This window comes from Dipodomys merriami, unplaced genomic scaffold (assembly GCF_024711535.1).
Source record: "Dipodomys merriami isolate MVZ:Mamm:240054 unplaced genomic scaffold, mDipMer1.0.p SCAF_28, whole genome shotgun sequence".
NCBI classification, from domain to species: domain Eukaryota; kingdom Metazoa; phylum Chordata; class Mammalia; order Rodentia; family Heteromyidae; genus Dipodomys; species Dipodomys merriami.
In genome coordinates, this window is record NW_027204270.1 from 865230 (window position 1) to 879933 (window position 14704).

The 14704-nt window shown below is 59.5% G+C and overlaps 1 protein-coding gene across 2 annotated transcripts; it reads left to right on the plus strand.

Annotated features, from left to right (window-relative positions):
• Positions 1 to 607: 607 nt before the first annotated feature.
• Positions 608 to 14293, plus strand: Gabrd (gamma-aminobutyric acid type A receptor subunit delta). 2 transcript variants are annotated; one of them, XM_070036929.1, is made up of 9 exons: positions 608 to 790; positions 8311 to 8423; positions 8711 to 8778; positions 8896 to 9086; positions 11345 to 11427; positions 12055 to 12192; positions 12795 to 12950; positions 13199 to 13410; positions 13617 to 14293. In XM_070036929.1, the coding sequence occupies exons 1-9, from the start codon at positions 723 to 725 to the stop codon at positions 13905 to 13907; spliced, it is 1320 nt and encodes a 439-aa protein (XP_069893030.1). In that variant the 5' UTR covers positions 608 to 722; the 3' UTR covers positions 13908 to 14293. The 2 variants fall into 2 exon arrangements, with proteins under 2 accessions (XP_069893030.1, XP_069893029.1); XM_070036928.1 differs by having other exon boundaries at positions 611 to 790; positions 8866 to 9086.
• Positions 14294 to 14704: the final 411 nt, after the last annotated feature.

The window sequence follows — 14704 nt, forward strand, 5'->3', positions numbered from 1 at the left end:
GCCGTACCGCGAGGACAGCGTTGGGGTCCGGGCGTGGCTGCGGATGAGCGCGGCGTGGGAGGCGCGCGGCGGGGCGGGGCGGGGCGGGGCGCGGCGCGGCGGGGGAAGAGGAGGGGGAGCCGGGCGAGAGGGGAGCGGGGGGCGGGGAGGACGGGGCGGGGCTCTGGGCGGACAGAGGAGTCTAGGGAGGGGCGGAGCCAGGAGCGGCCCCTGGGCGCGAGGAGCGGGGCTCTGGGCGGGCAGGGGCGTGTCTAGGGAGGGGCGGAGCCAGGAGAGGTCCCGGGGCCTGAGGGGCGGGGCACTGGGCGGGCGGGGGCGTGTCTATGGAGGGGCGGAGCCAGGAGCGGCCCCTGGGCGCGAGGAGCGGGGCTCTGGGCGGGCGGGGGCGTGTCTAGGGAGGGGCGGAGCCAGGAGTGGTCCCGGGGCCTGAGGGGCGGGACACTGGGCGGGGCGGATCCCGAGAGGGGTGGGTTTGTGGGCGGGGACAGTGGCAGAGCTCTGTAGGGGCGGAGCCAGAAGCGACGCTGTGGGGAGGGGCGGAGCTCGAGGAGGGGCGGGAAGGGGCGGCTCCCGGGGCGGGTCCGCCCGCACTTCGTCTGCCCGTCGCCTCCGCTGCGCTGTTCGCGCTCCGGCCCCTCCGGAGCCGCCGCGCGGCCGCGGCCGAAACAACTTTGCGCGCGCCGAGACCGGCCGGACCCGTCCCGCGCGGAGCCCGCCCGGCCATGGACGTGCGGGGTTGCCTGCTGGCCCCGCTTCTGCTGCTGTGCGCGCTGCCGCACCGGGGCGCCAGGTGAGCGGGTGGCGGGGTCGGGGCGCCGCGGGGCGGGCGGGAGCCCACGAGCTTCCCGCGCCCTCCGGCTCCGGGTCCGTCGGGGCCACCCGCGGGCGCCTCTCCCAGCTCGCCGCGCTGCCGGCGGCTGCGGGACCCGCCGCCCGGGTGCTGTCCGCGGGGCCCGGTGCTGAACGCTCGGGCGTCCCGGGGGCCCTCCGCTCCCCGAGGCCGCCCTGTGCCCGGTGCGGGGTGCGGGCGGGGGGGGGCGGCCCTCGTACCGGGGTGCGGGGTGCGGGCGGGGGGGGGTGGCCCTCGTACCGGGGTGCGGGGTGCGGGCGGGGGGGGAGCGGCCCTCGTACCGGGGTGCGGGGTGCGGGCGGGGGGGGTGGCCCTCGTCCCGGGGTGCGGGGTGCGGGCAGAGGGGGTCTGGCCCTCGTCCCGGGGTGCAGTTTCTGGGCCGGGCGCGGGGGGGGGGTCTGGCCCTCCTCCTGGGGTGCGGGCTGGGCGGGGGGTGGGGGGTGGGGCGGTGGCCCTGGTCCTGTTTCTGGGTCGGTTTCCAGCTCCATGGACTCAAATCCTGAGCACCCCGGGGGCAGCCGCGCCTCTGGGGCAGAAAGTGCCGGAGCATTTCTGGGGGCCTGTTGGGGGAAGCGGTCCTGCTCCCCGGAGAGGGTCCCCCTTCCCTCCTTCCCTGCCTTCCCCCTTCCCTCCCCCCCGCCCCCCCCCCCTCTAGGATCTGAGCCTGACTCTGGCCCACCAGGGCATCTTGGGTCTCTGCAGGGAGCCCAGCTACCTGCCCAGTAAGGAGGCCACACATAAACAGCCCAGCACTCTGGGCTTTCGGGAGGGCCAATTGAATGGCCACTGGCACTCAGAGGCACGTGATGGGAGTTTCCCTGTGGGTGGACGGAGATGGCCCCAGAGGCCTGGGCTGAGCTGGAGGTATGACTGACTGACGTTCTGGAGACCACAGAATGGGTACTGACTATGAGTCTCTGTCAGTCACTGTCCAGGTGGAGCTTTGTCCTCTCCACAGTGACCCTACCCCACAAGCCTTTCCCTTTTCTCCTCTCCCTACTTGAAGTGACATGGGGTGTTACTGCTGACTTGGGCGCTGGGGTTCCGCTGCCAGCTACCAGCCCAGCTCAGGCCCACGAAGCCAAGAGTCTGAAATCCCAAAGGCTCCGAGACCTCCAAGTTTTAGCCTAAGTTTGCCACCCAAACTCATATGGAAGCGATATGAGTTTGCAGCCTTTGTTATATGAATATGAGGCTCCCGTTCTGTTTATTTATTCTATTTATAGCTTTTCTGCTGGGAAGTTCTCCAGACACCACCCCCCGCTCCTAACACATCCCCCTGCCCCAAATCCAGAAGTTCTACTCTGACTTGAGAGGGGCTCTTGGCTGAGGAAAGGGGTGTTTACCTGGCCTGGCCTGGCCTGGCTGGCCTGGGCACTTCGTGTCCTTTCCAGCCTGCAGGGGAGGGGCACCCTACATGGCAGCAGATGCTATTGCCCAACTAAGCTCCTGTCTTGTTGTCTAATGGAAAGTAGTTTCCAGTCTTGCCACATCTTAAAGTTTCTCTTCTAGGTGTGATTTCACCAAGCCTGGCATGGTGTAGCATGCAGTAGGGCTGAAGGCAGTGGCTGAGGACTGGCTGCTCGCTCAGCCCTTGTGGTGACCTTCAGATCCAGCTTGGTGCTGCTTGCTCAGGGCCTCTTCCGTCAGCTGTCCCTCTTTCTTCAGCCTCTAGGTCCTTGTTCTTGGAGTGGATTTGGGGACAGTTGGACCGTTCTGGCTGTCACCGTTTAGTCTGAATCCAGTGGTTCATGCTGGGGAAGGCACATGTGTGCTCATTGGTAGTTGGGCCCCTCGCAAGAAGACCTGCGCAGGCAGTGGGCCTTGAGCCTGCCGGCTGCACCGCACGCCGTGTGGGTGTCCCTCCAGCCTGCTGGCACCTCCGTCTCCCTGGAGCTCGCGGTACGATGGTCGCAAGCTCCTCTTTGCCTTGGTAACTGGGATGCTAGCGAGGTTCGTGTTGCTCTAAAAGCAGAGCTGTCGGGATCCGTGGGCTTGTGTGTGCACGGTGCACGGATCCTACAGGGAGGGGCATCCTGCTGCCTCCATCAGCTGCACCCACCTTCCCGGTCTGTCCCCAAGGGCACAGACAAATGATTGCTTCTTGGTGGGGCCAGGAGCAGGGGGCGGCCTGAACATATGCCGAGAGCAGCCAGGGCAGCAGCTGATGTGTTCACAGTGCCTGCTCTCCTTATGTGTCTGAATTTCTAAACTCGAGTGTAGGCCTGTAGCCTGGCACGTGTCTCGCTCCACCCATCCAAGGGGTGTTCCAACCCTGGGTTCACCTCTGGGTTCTAAGGCACTAGAGGAGGCAGCAGGCCTCTGCCAAGATCTTCCTGGCTTACCAGTCCAAGTGGAGACCTTCCTGCAGCATGTGTCAACTTTGAATGCCCGGTGCAACCTGGTCCAGGCAGGGAGGGGCTCCCGTAGGGGGTGTGTTTCCCCTTACTCTGGCCCTCCACAGCTGCCCACAGCCAGGAAAACTGGCCAACAGCTGCCCAGGGAGAGAAGTGAGACCAAGAGGGTGTTCTCCTCCCTTCCTGAGGAGCTTCCTGAGGCTTACCCTAAGCAGGCCTGGGACTGGGGCAGAAGAGAGGCGCAGACAGACCATCATCGCCTGAGGTGGGTGCGAGGTGCGTCCCAGGAAGGATCGCGTCTCCTCATTGCCTCATTCCAGGCTGGCTAGATGGCAGCTGGCTAGTCCAAAAATAAAGCCCAATTCAAGTTCCTTTACATCTGCCCTTCAGGGTGACTTCCACTTGCTTTTTTTTTTTTTTTAATGTGTCAGTCCTGGGGCTTGAACTCAGTGCCTGTCCCTGAAAACTGTCCCTGAGCTTTGTTTGCTCAAGGCCAGGGATCTACCACTTGAGCTCAGCTCCACATCTGGATTTTTGGTGGCTAATTGGAGATAAGAGTCTCACAGACCTTCTTGCCTGGCTGGCTTTGAACCATGATCCTCAGATCTCAGCTTCCCGAGTAGCTAGGATTCCAGGCATGAGCCACCAGTGCCCTGTGTCATTTGCACCCTCAACTGTGCTTTGTGAGGGTCCAGGACTCTAACCATCTTACACCTTGGTACTTCGGTACTTACCTTGCCTTAGCCCAGCTCTGCCATTGCCTGGAGATGGGTGGGGAGCAGTATCCGTCCATCCGTCTGTCTGTCTGTCTGTCTGGAATGGACAACACACTTGGGTGTCTTGTCCTGCTCACAATGGGGTGCTGAAGAGGTTGTACAGAGTAGCAGGAAATGTGCAAAATTGTCTCAGCAAAGGAGGTTTTGGTTCAAAGACAACCTCTTCCAAAGACCAGTGTGCAAAGCCAGCTCAGGCGGGAAGTGCCTCTCTTCTGGGGCTTCACCTCCGCCATCTTACCTCGGCCTCCTGTAGCCGCAGCGCTCCGAGCTCCACAGGCCCCTCGGAGTGGGGAGCAGGGAGCAAGGCCTTGCAGGACGTGGGAAGGGCCCCGTGGAGTCCCACTGCCCGTTACTTCTAGTTTCATCAAAATGGAATTTCAAGCGTGACTCTCACACAGAACCTCCCATTCAGAATACTCATCCGGGTGGAGGCTTCTGTTGCAACAGGCCCTCAGCCTTCCCTGAGCCGAGGGGCTGGGCCGGGCCACTGTGCCTGCCCTGTCTGGACCCCGACCTCTCCAGCCCCCATGTCTGTCCTTTGGACACTTATGTGCTTGGCCCTGGGCTCTGATGTGGCGTCTGCACAGAGGCTGGCCCGGCCCTGTCCTGACCCCATCTGGAGCTCAGAGCACTCAAAGCCACTTGCTTTGTCTTCCCTCACGAGATGTGGACGTCCACGTGGCTTGGGCTGTGACTCGGCACGTGCCTGGGGGACCCACAGCAAGACCTGTGGACAGCATCTGTGGATGGAGATGAGGAAGAGGTCGGGAGGGGTCCTGGGGCTGCTTCTCAAGGCAGGACTTGGTAGTGGGGAGCAAAGGGTCGGCATTGGGGACAGAGGGCAGGGCGCTGGGTCTGCAGGTAGGAGGAGCCAGGTGCAGCAGTGAATGGAGGGAGGGGAGCAGGGTGGGCAGGGAAGGGGGAGGGGGAGGCCGTTGCCACAAGCCTGGAAAGCAGAGAAGGCCGGGGAACGGGGGGGGGGGGGCGAAGAGGAGGGGGTACTGCCCCTCAATGCAGCAGAGGGACCTAGTGGGGGAGGGCTGGGCTGGCACTGGGTCTGCACGAGGGGCTGGTGCGGGGCCGGCCCGGCCTGGGCTGCCCCAGCAGGCAGAATGGAAGCAAGTGCAGGGCCTCCCTGCCCCCTGAGTGGGCAGGAGGCCAGGGGTGAGCCTGGAGGTCAGTGTGTGTCAGGAGAGAAACCGTGGGTTGGGGAGTTTTGAGGCTGGTAGGGGACTGTGATCCTTTCCCCCACCTGAGGGAGTAGCCTGCCAGGGGCTTGCGTAGCCGCTGCTCAGACCCTCTCCAAGTTATTCAGGGCGAATATTTGGGCTGGGGGGCCCAAGTGACCCAGAGACCTTGTCTGAAGTCACCCTTCAGCTACAGCAGTGAGTCAGAGTGACCAGAGGCTCCCCAGCATGCCCTGCCCCTCCCCCTTCCAGCAAGGTGCCCCCCCCAGTGCCCTGCCTCCCCCCCCTCCCTCCCCTGCTTCCTCCCCCTTCCAGTAAGGTGCCCTCCCCCAGTGCCCTGCCTCCTCCCCCCTTCCTCCCCAGCCTCCTCCCGCCCCCCCCCCTGCACTGACCCACACATGCCCAGGAGGACCAGGTGTTCTGTGTCCTAAGCTGCTGCATGCACAGATCACTTCAAACAACAGGAGTTAATCCTTTCACACTTCTGGAGGCCAGAGATCCAGAGTTCTCTGAGAAATCTTCAGGAACCTTGTCTCAGGCTTTCTCCAGCCTGAGGAGAAGGTACCTGTGCCACAGACCCGCCTCCGCCTCCATCTTTCAGGCCTTCCTGCCTCTGCCGCCCCCCTCCCCCAACACACAAAGGGCTGGATCATGGTATTAGGAGCACTCTAGTCCAGTGTGGCCTCACTTTAACCCATTTGCCATGACCTTGTAAATACAGTCCCAAGTTGAGACCTGAGGGGGGTGTGCTGTTGGGCTCAGTGGCTCAGTTCAGGCATTAAGAAGGAGTGGGCTGTTGGGCATCAGTGCCCTTGGAGGGCAGTGTGGAGAGGGCAGATCAGGCCTCTCATTACCACTGTGGGTTCCATGGTGGGCGCCTCCTGGGGTCCCCCAGGACAGACAACACAGGCAGACCAGACAGGCCTGTTCCCAGCTGCTCTGGGGTCAGAATCTTAGAAGCACAAGGGCTTTTAGGGGGTCCAGCCTGAGACCTCCTGAAGTGAGAGCCAGAGCCCTGGGCCTGGGTGGGGGCACTTCTCAGCTTCCCAGCCCTGCATATACCTCCCTCCCTCCCTCCTGCCTTCCTTCCTCTCCTCCCTCCCTCCTGCCTTCCTTCCTCTCCTCCCTCCCTCCTGCCTTCTTTCCCTCCCTCCCTCCCCCCTTCCTTCCTTCCTTCCTTTCCCTCCCTTCCTTCCTTCCTTCCTTTCTCTTCTTTCCTTCCTTCCTTCCTTCCTTTCCCTTCCTTCCTTCCTTCCTTCCTTCCTTCCTTCCTTCCTTCCTTCCTTCCTTCCTTCCTTCCTTCCTTCTTCCTCCCCTCTTTTCTGTACTGGTGGTATTTGAGCTCAGGCCTTCACACTTGCTAGCTCTACCACTTGAGCCAAATCTCCAGTACTTTTTTTCTTCTTCCCTATTTTTCAGGTAGTCTCATGTTTTTTGCCCAGGTCTGGCCTTAGACCTGGATCACCAGTACCTCACACCAAGCCTGTTTTATTGAATTTGTGTGTGTGTGTGTGTGTGTGTGTGTGTGTATGTGTGTGTGTGTGTGTGTGTGTGTGTGTGCGCGTGTGTGCGCGTGTGTGTGTGTGTGTGTGTGTGTTCCTGAGATTTGATATCAGGGCCTCACACTTGATAGGCCCTGTGTTGTTTTTTTTTTTATTACTTTTTTTTTTTTGTCAATTGTGGGGCTTGAACTCTGGGCCTGGGCTGTCCCTCAGCTCTTCAGCTCAAGGCGAGCACTCTACCACTTGAGCCACAGCACCACTTCTGGTTTTCTGGTGATTAATTATTAGAGATAAGAGTCTCATGGACTTTCCTGTCTGGGCTGGCTTTGAACTGTGATCCTCAGATCTTAGCCTCCTGAGAAGCTGGGATTACAGGCGTGAGCCACCAGCACCCAGGTGTGTTGGTTATTAATTTTTTATTGTTATTACAAAGGTAATGTACAAAAGGGTTATAGTTACATAAGTTGTAATGAGTACCTTCCTCCCTTTCTTTCTTTCTTCCTTCCTTCATTCCTTTCTTTTTTTTTGTTAGTCATGGGGCCTGAACACTCGGCCTGGGCGCTGTCCCTTAGCTCTTCAGCTCAAAGCTAGTGCTCTACCACTTGAGCCATAGCACCACTTCCAGCTTTTTCTGCTTATGTGGTGCTGAGGAATTGAACCCAGGGCCTCGTGCATGCAAGGCGAGCACTCTACCACTGAGCCACCTTCCCAGCCCCATGAATACATTTCTTTTTGGACAATGTCATCCTTCCCTTTCTCTCTCCCAGTTTTTCCCTCCTATCCCCGCACACAGTTCACAGTTCATTTTCAACATAGTGTCCAGTGAGTACCACTGCTGTGTTGGTTCACCCTTTGTCCCTCTATTTTGTGTTGGTTATTTTGAGACGAGATCTTGCTTTATGCCCAAGCAGGCCTGGACTGAGAGCCTCTTGTCTGTGTTTCTGTGAACTGCCGGGTGACAGGAATATGCCACTTTCCCTGCCATTGGTCCAGATGGAGTCCCATGGACTGTTTGGCTCTGATTGGTCTCAGGCTATGATCCCCTGGTATCAATCTTCCAAATAGCTAGGATTATAGGTTTGAGCTACTATGCCTGACTTGAGAACTTTTTGGGGAAGGGGAGGCCGGGGCTACTCTGGATTGGCCTTGAACTGCATTCTTCCCACTCTCTACCTTCTAAGTAGTTGGGATTACAGGCATGAGCCCCAAGGCCTGAGCTCTACCAACCCTCACACTTCTTTTCTCCCAAACCACCTCCTGGGGAAGCGTTGCAGAAGTCGAGAGGGAGGCGGTGGTGGATCTGATTCTACTTTGGGGAAGGAACCTTGGTGGTGAGGCCAGAGGGAGGCACTCCGGCCTCTGTGTTGTCCTTTCTGCACATGCAGGAAGCAGACTGTGTGTAGGCTGGGCCTGGGGTCGGATAGAGAGGACAGGGGCCTGGGGCAGCCTCCCCCTCAGGCCAGGTGGGCAGTCAAGGCTGAGCAGACTGAGTAGGAGAGCCCAGGACCTCCGGAGAGCTGGCATCTGGTCCTTCCTGCAGTCCTGGCCCTGGTGCCAAGGGCAGCGCCCGTCCCAGGAGGGGACCAAGCTCAGAGACCAGTGCCCGCCCGTCCACAGCCAGATGGCCTTTTGTTCCAGAGCCATGAACGACATTGGGGACTATGTGGCCTCCAACCTGGAGATATCCTGGCTCCCCAACCTGGATGGCCTAATAGAGGGCTACGCCCGCAACTTCCGGCCTGGCATTGGAGGTGAGGGGCTAGGGGCATGGCCAGGCGGGGATGGCTCCACACCCGGGTGGCTGTTGGCTAGCAAAGAGCTGGGTTCTTCCCCAGGGCCCCACAGGAAGGGGAGCTCTTCTATCCATGGTGGTGAATGTGCTCCCACCCCAGGCTCCCTGCGGAGCCCGGCCAGCTGGCGGTTTTCTTGTGTCTGCCTCCCTGGGTTTGAGTGGACAGCCTGGCCCGGCCTGGAAGGGGTGCCTGGCCGGGACCCCTGCATGCTGGCGTCAGTCCCTCCACCCTGGTGTGTCTTGCAGGACCCCCTGTGAATGTGGCACTTGCCCTGGAAGTAGCCAGCATCGACCACATCTCAGAGGCGAACATGGTAGGTGGTGATGAGCACCTCCCAGGGCTGTGTGCCCTGGGGTAGAAGGAGGCCTGCCCACTGCCCACACCGACCCCTCGCTCACAGGAGTACACCATGACCGTGTTCCTGCACCAGAGCTGGCGAGACGGCAGGCTCTCCTACAACCACACCAACGAGACCCTGGGCCTGGACAGCCGCTTTGTGGACAAGCTGTGGCTCCCGGACACCTTCATCGTGAACGCCAAGTCAGCCTGGTTCCATGATGTGACCGTGGAAAACAAGCTGATCCGGCTGCAGCCGGACGGGGTGATCCTGTACAGCATCCGGTGAGCCCGCACCCAAGCCCAGCAGGGCCTCCCTCCACCTTCCCTCCACCCCCTGCCTCCGCTGGGAGCTGGGGTGGGCGGATGGAGGCTTCAGCGTTAATCACGCACTCCAGCTCCCAGCTTAGCAGACCTTGTCCACAGAAAGACAACAGAGTCTGCGTATTGGCCAGACCAGCACCTTTTTGTTTTTTAGATGGTGTTATGTTCCTGTCACATGAATTCAGTATTTAAAAAAGAACAGTTCCATGAATTTAGTGCATAGACCATGTACTACCATGGCCTTTAGTTCCAAGGTATCACGCCAAAAACAAGCCTTGCTCTATGGGGTGCGCGCACACACACACACACACACACACACACACACACACACACACACACACACACACACACACACACACACACACACACACACACACACACACACACACACACACACACACACACACACACACACACCCGGGTCAGGCAGTCACTCCTCACTTCCTGTCCTTGACAGCCCCGACCACCGCCAATCCACTTCCTCCTCCTCCTCAGATCCCCGTCTGGGCACTCCTCACGAAGTGGGTTATGCCTGCCATGTGTCTAGCATCTTCCAACAACACCACCCGCTCCAGGCCCGTCTGTGGTGTGGCCTGTGTCTGAGCTTTCTTCCTTCTCACAGCTGGTTAACATGTTATCCCCTGGATGACATGTTTTTGTTTTGTTCATCTGTTCATCTGTGGACAGTTGAATAACAGTGCTGTGGGTTGGGAAGGTGGCTCAGTGGTAGAACGCTTGCCTTATATGCATGAGGCCCTGCGTTCGATTCCTCAGCACCACATAAACAGAAAAAGCTGGAAGTGGTGCTGTGGCTCAAGTGGTAGAGTGCTCGCCTTGAGCTGAAGAGCTAAGGGACAGTGCCCAGGCCCAGAGTTCAGGCCCCACAACTGAACCCCCCCCCCAAAAAAAAAATATTGCTGTGAACATACAGGTATAAACAAACCAACAAATATTTGAACACTTGTTTTTAAAACACGTGTCTTTTTTTTCTTTTTTTCTTTTTTTTTGCCAGTCCTGGGGCTTGAACTCTGGGCCGGGGCGCTGTCCCTGAGGTGCCACTTCTGGTTTTCTGGTGGTTTACTAGAGATAAGAGTCTCATGGAGGGCTGGGAAGGTAGCTCAGTGGTAGAGTGCTTGCCTTGCATGCATGAGGCCCTGGGTTCGATTCCTCAGCACCACATAAGCAGGAAAGGCTGGGAGTGGGGCTGAGGCTCAAGTGGTAGAGTGCTCGTCTACAGCTGAAGAGCTGAGGGACAGCACCCAGGCCTAGAGTTCAGGCCCCACGACAATAAATAAATAAATAAAATAAATAAATAAATAAATAAAATAATTATATAGGCTAGTTAATTGGAAATAAGAATCTTAGGGCTAGGAAGGTGGCTCAGTGGTAGAGCACTTGCCTTGCATGCTCGAGACCCTGGGTTCGATTCCTCAGCACTACATAAGAAAAAAGAAAAAAGCCGGAAGTGGCGCTGTGGCTCAAGTGGTAGAGCGCTAGCCTTGAGCTGAAGAGCTGAGGGACGGCGCCCAGGCCCAGAGTTCAGGCCCCATGACTGGACCAAAAAAAAAAAAAAAAGAGTCTTACGGACTTTCCTGCTTGGGCTGGCTTTGAACCTCAATCCTCAGATCTCAGCCTCCTGAGTAGCTAGGATTACAAGCATGAGCCACCGGCGCCAGGTTTCCCTGAGCTTCTTTTGTTCGAGGCTAGTCCTCTACCACTTGAACCAAAGCGCCACTTCTGGCTTTTTCTGTTTATGTGGTACTGAGAGTCAAAGCCAGGGCTTTATGCATGCTAGGCAAGCACTCTACTACTAAGCCACATTCCCAGACCCGACACGTGCCTTTTAGAGCTAATTGCCAACATTCTAAGAATCAGATTTTACACCAATATCTAAAAGTCTGACCTTTCCTGGAAAATGGGAAGCCCAGGGCCACCTTTTGCCTGTCCCAAGCTGGCCCCTGCCCTGAACTTAAACAGCCACATATCTGCAAGGATGAGAGATGGGATGAAACCCAGTCCAAAGGAACAGCCACATCACTGTAAAGTTTGCATTTTTTCCTCAGTGCCTGGCAGCTTACAAACTGCCCAAGGGGCAGTAGGGCCGGAGGTACCCCTGGCTCTTAGTGGCTCCTAGGGCAGGGACATCGCCCCCTGCTGGGGGAAGGGTACCTGCCAGCCTCCAGAGGCTCCTGGCCTGACTGGATGCTTGGTCTGGGCAGAATCACCTCCACAGTAGCCTGCGACATGGACCTCGCCAAGTACCCGATGGATGAGCAGGAGTGCATGCTGGACCTGGAGAGCTGTGAGTGGCCCCCAGGAGGTCCTCTGTGGGCGGGCTGTGCTGCCCCGCCACTGTGCGGGGCTCAGAATTAACTGCCAGAGGGGCTGGGAAGGTGGCTCAGCGGTAGAGCGCTTGCCTTGCATGCATGAGGCCCTGGGTTCAATTCCTCAGCACCACATAAGCAGAAAAAGCTGGAAGTGGTGCTTGGCTCCAGTGGTAGAGCGCTAGCCTTGAGCTGAAGAGCTGAGGGACAGTGCCCAGGCCCAGAGTTCAGGCCCCATGACCAGCAAAAAAAAAAAAAAAAAAGTAACTGCCAGAGCCCCGTGGCAGCCCAGGGCGCAGACGAGGCTAGCCGAGCACAGAGCCTGGGCAGGAGGAGCCGGGGCTGGAGGACCTGGGGCAGCCTCGGCCTGGCCCGTGGCCTGGGGCCTGTGAGATGGGGCCAGGCAGATCCAGCAGTGCAGAGAAGTGCCGCTTGTGTGGTTGTGCGCCCCCCAAAAGGCCTGGCCCTCAGTTTGTCAGCCCTTCTGGCCCTGGCCGAGGTGTGGGGCGTGGTCCCAGAGCCGAGGCCCCCTGACCTGCCTGGACCGCCCTGGGAGCTGCCCGGGCTGGCCTGTCTACTGTCCCCCTGCGGCTTCTTCCCTGCAGACGGCTACTCTTCTGAGGACATCGTCTACTACTGGTCGGAAAACCAGGAGCGGATCCACGGGTTGGACAGGCTGCAGCTGGCCCAGTTCACCATCACCAGCTACCGCTTTACCACCGAGCTGATGAATTTCAAATCAGGTAACCAAATCAGAGTTAGCCTTGCCCAGCCTGCTCTGAGGGCCCACAGAAGCCTGGAGAAGACTGCTGAGTTCGGTGCTTGCTAAGTGGCAGGTTCTCTACCCTCTTCTTCCTCCTTGGTGCCTTCGTTCTCCTCAGTTTTTGGGCTTAGGGAGGATGATGATGTGTGTGTGTGTGTGTGTGTGTGTGTGTGTGTGTGTGTGTGTGTGTGTGTGTGTGTGTGTGCATGCGCGTGCGCGCACTCGTGTACGTGTGTTGGGAGCCTCTTTGTTCCCCAGCTACCCCGTTCTATAACATGGTGTAGACAGAGGAGGGGGTCTCCCGGGGGAGGCAAGCCCTCCACCAGTAGCTAGGAGACCCCGTGGGCAGCAGCGGGGGTTGGGGTCTCTTTCCTCTTCTTTCCCCGGTGGCCCTGTGGCAGGGCTAGCCTCCCCTGTGGACAGATCTGGCACAAGACGACCTGACTCCGCCCTGTGTGGGGCAGGCAGGAAAACTGCATGCTAGGGCCTCCCTTCCGAGCCTCGCCATAGGCCCAAGTGGCGGTGAGGCCCCTGTGCTGGGCGTGGGGGGTGAAGGCTGGCCGGACCGCACTGTCCCCACAGCTGGCCAGTTCCCCCGGCTCAGCCTGCACTTCCACCTGCGGCGAAACCGCGGAGTCTACATCATCCAGTCCTACATGCCCTCTGTCCTCCTGGTGGCCATGTCCTGGGTCTCTTTCTGGATTAGCCAGGCTGCCGTGCCCGCCAGGGTGTCTTTAGGTATGGGTGGGGGCTGGCCTGTCCTGGGGGGAGGAGCGGGAGAAGGGCTGTGGGGCAGTGGGAGCGGGGGAGGGGGCAGAGTGCCCTGTGAGCTGTGAGCCGTCTGTCCTGGCCACAAAGGTCAGCCTGTCCTGGTGTTGGTCGGACGTGGAGGGCTCTCCTTGTCTGGAACCTGGGTCCTGCTGAGCTGGGGGCAGGAGGGGCGGGGAGGGCTCCAGCAACAACCACTGTGTCCACTGCGGCCACAGGCATCACCACCGTGCTGACGATGACCACGCTCATGGTTAGCGCCCGGTCCTCCCTGCCGCGGGCCTCGGCCATCAAGGCGCTGGACGTGTACTTCTGGATCTGCTACGTGTTCGTGTTTGCCGCCCTGGTGGAGTATGCCTTTGCCCACTTCAATGCGGACTACAGGAAGAAGCGGAAGGCCAAGGTCAAGGTCACGAAGCCGAGGACCGAGGTGAGGAGGGGGTGGGTGGCTGGGTCCAGGCCCAAGGATAGACTCCCACCAGGCAAGGCTGGGGCCCACCAAGCCCCTTTCCTGACCCGTGGGCTGCAGGGAATGGCCCTGGGGGTGGAGGGGGAGGGAAGGGGTGGTTCTTGCATGGGCGCTTGGTCAGCAAGAGCCCCCGGAGGCCAGGGCTCAGTCCTGTCTCCTCACTGCAGGTAGACGTGAGAAACGCCATTGTCCTCTTCTCCCTCTCGGCCGCCGGGGTCACGCAGGAGCTGGCTGTTTTGCGCGGGCCGTGTCGTGTGTCCGGGAACCTCATGGGCTCCTACAGGTCTGTGGAAGTGGAGACGGGGGAGCTGAAGAAGGGGGGCGGGGCCCGCCCCGGGGGCCTGCGTGCCAGGCTCAAGCCCATTGACGCAGACACCATCGACATCTACGCGCGTGCGGTGTTTCCTGCGGCCTTCGCCGCTGTCAACGTCATCTACTGGGCGGCGTACACCATGTGAGGGCGCCATGCCCCCCCCTGCACCCACCCTGCTGCCAGGGCGGCTCCTGCCAGAGCGGGAGCCCTCTGGGTGTTCCAAAGCAGGGTGACAGTGACACCCCATGGAACATGCGGAGGCCTGGACCTCCTTCAGCTTCACCCCAGCCCCTTGGAAGACCAGCTTCTGCTTCCTACTGACTGAGAAGGCTGGCCACGGACATGGGGCAGAGCCAGCAGACCCGGGCCCAGGGGGCATGAGCGGCTTCCTTGGGGAGCTATGAATCTTCAGACTTGGATTGATCCTGGTTTCTAGGCCTTCTCTGGGGGGAGGGCCTGGGGGCCTCTTACTGTGGAGTATGGAGAAGGGTAGTGCCAGGCCTCTGGTCCCAGCATGAAATAAAGCCTTGAACTGGCCGCAGGTGGCAATCTCTGTTACAGTACTGCTCCGGGCCCTGGCTCCGGGAATGCGCAAGACCTCCCTGAGACCACTTGGGGGTAATTTGCAGCTAGTACAGATCTGCATGGTCAGGAGCAGAGGAGCAGAGCCGGGCTTGGGAAGGAGCGGAGCCAGCCTCAGCTGCTGATGCCGCTCCTTGGCACCTTCTCACCCCTGAGATCCAGTGGGACATTTCCTCAAATGTAGAAGTGGGTTGGGAACCTGACCTCGTGGTGGGTTGATCCAAGCTGCATGCCCTATGTGCGTATGCACCTCTGTGTGTGTGTGTGTGTGTGTGTGTGTGTGTGTGTGTGTGTGTGTTGCTGGTACTGGGGCTTGAACTCAGGGCTGCTGCTCTTACTTGGCTTTTACTCAAGGCTGGC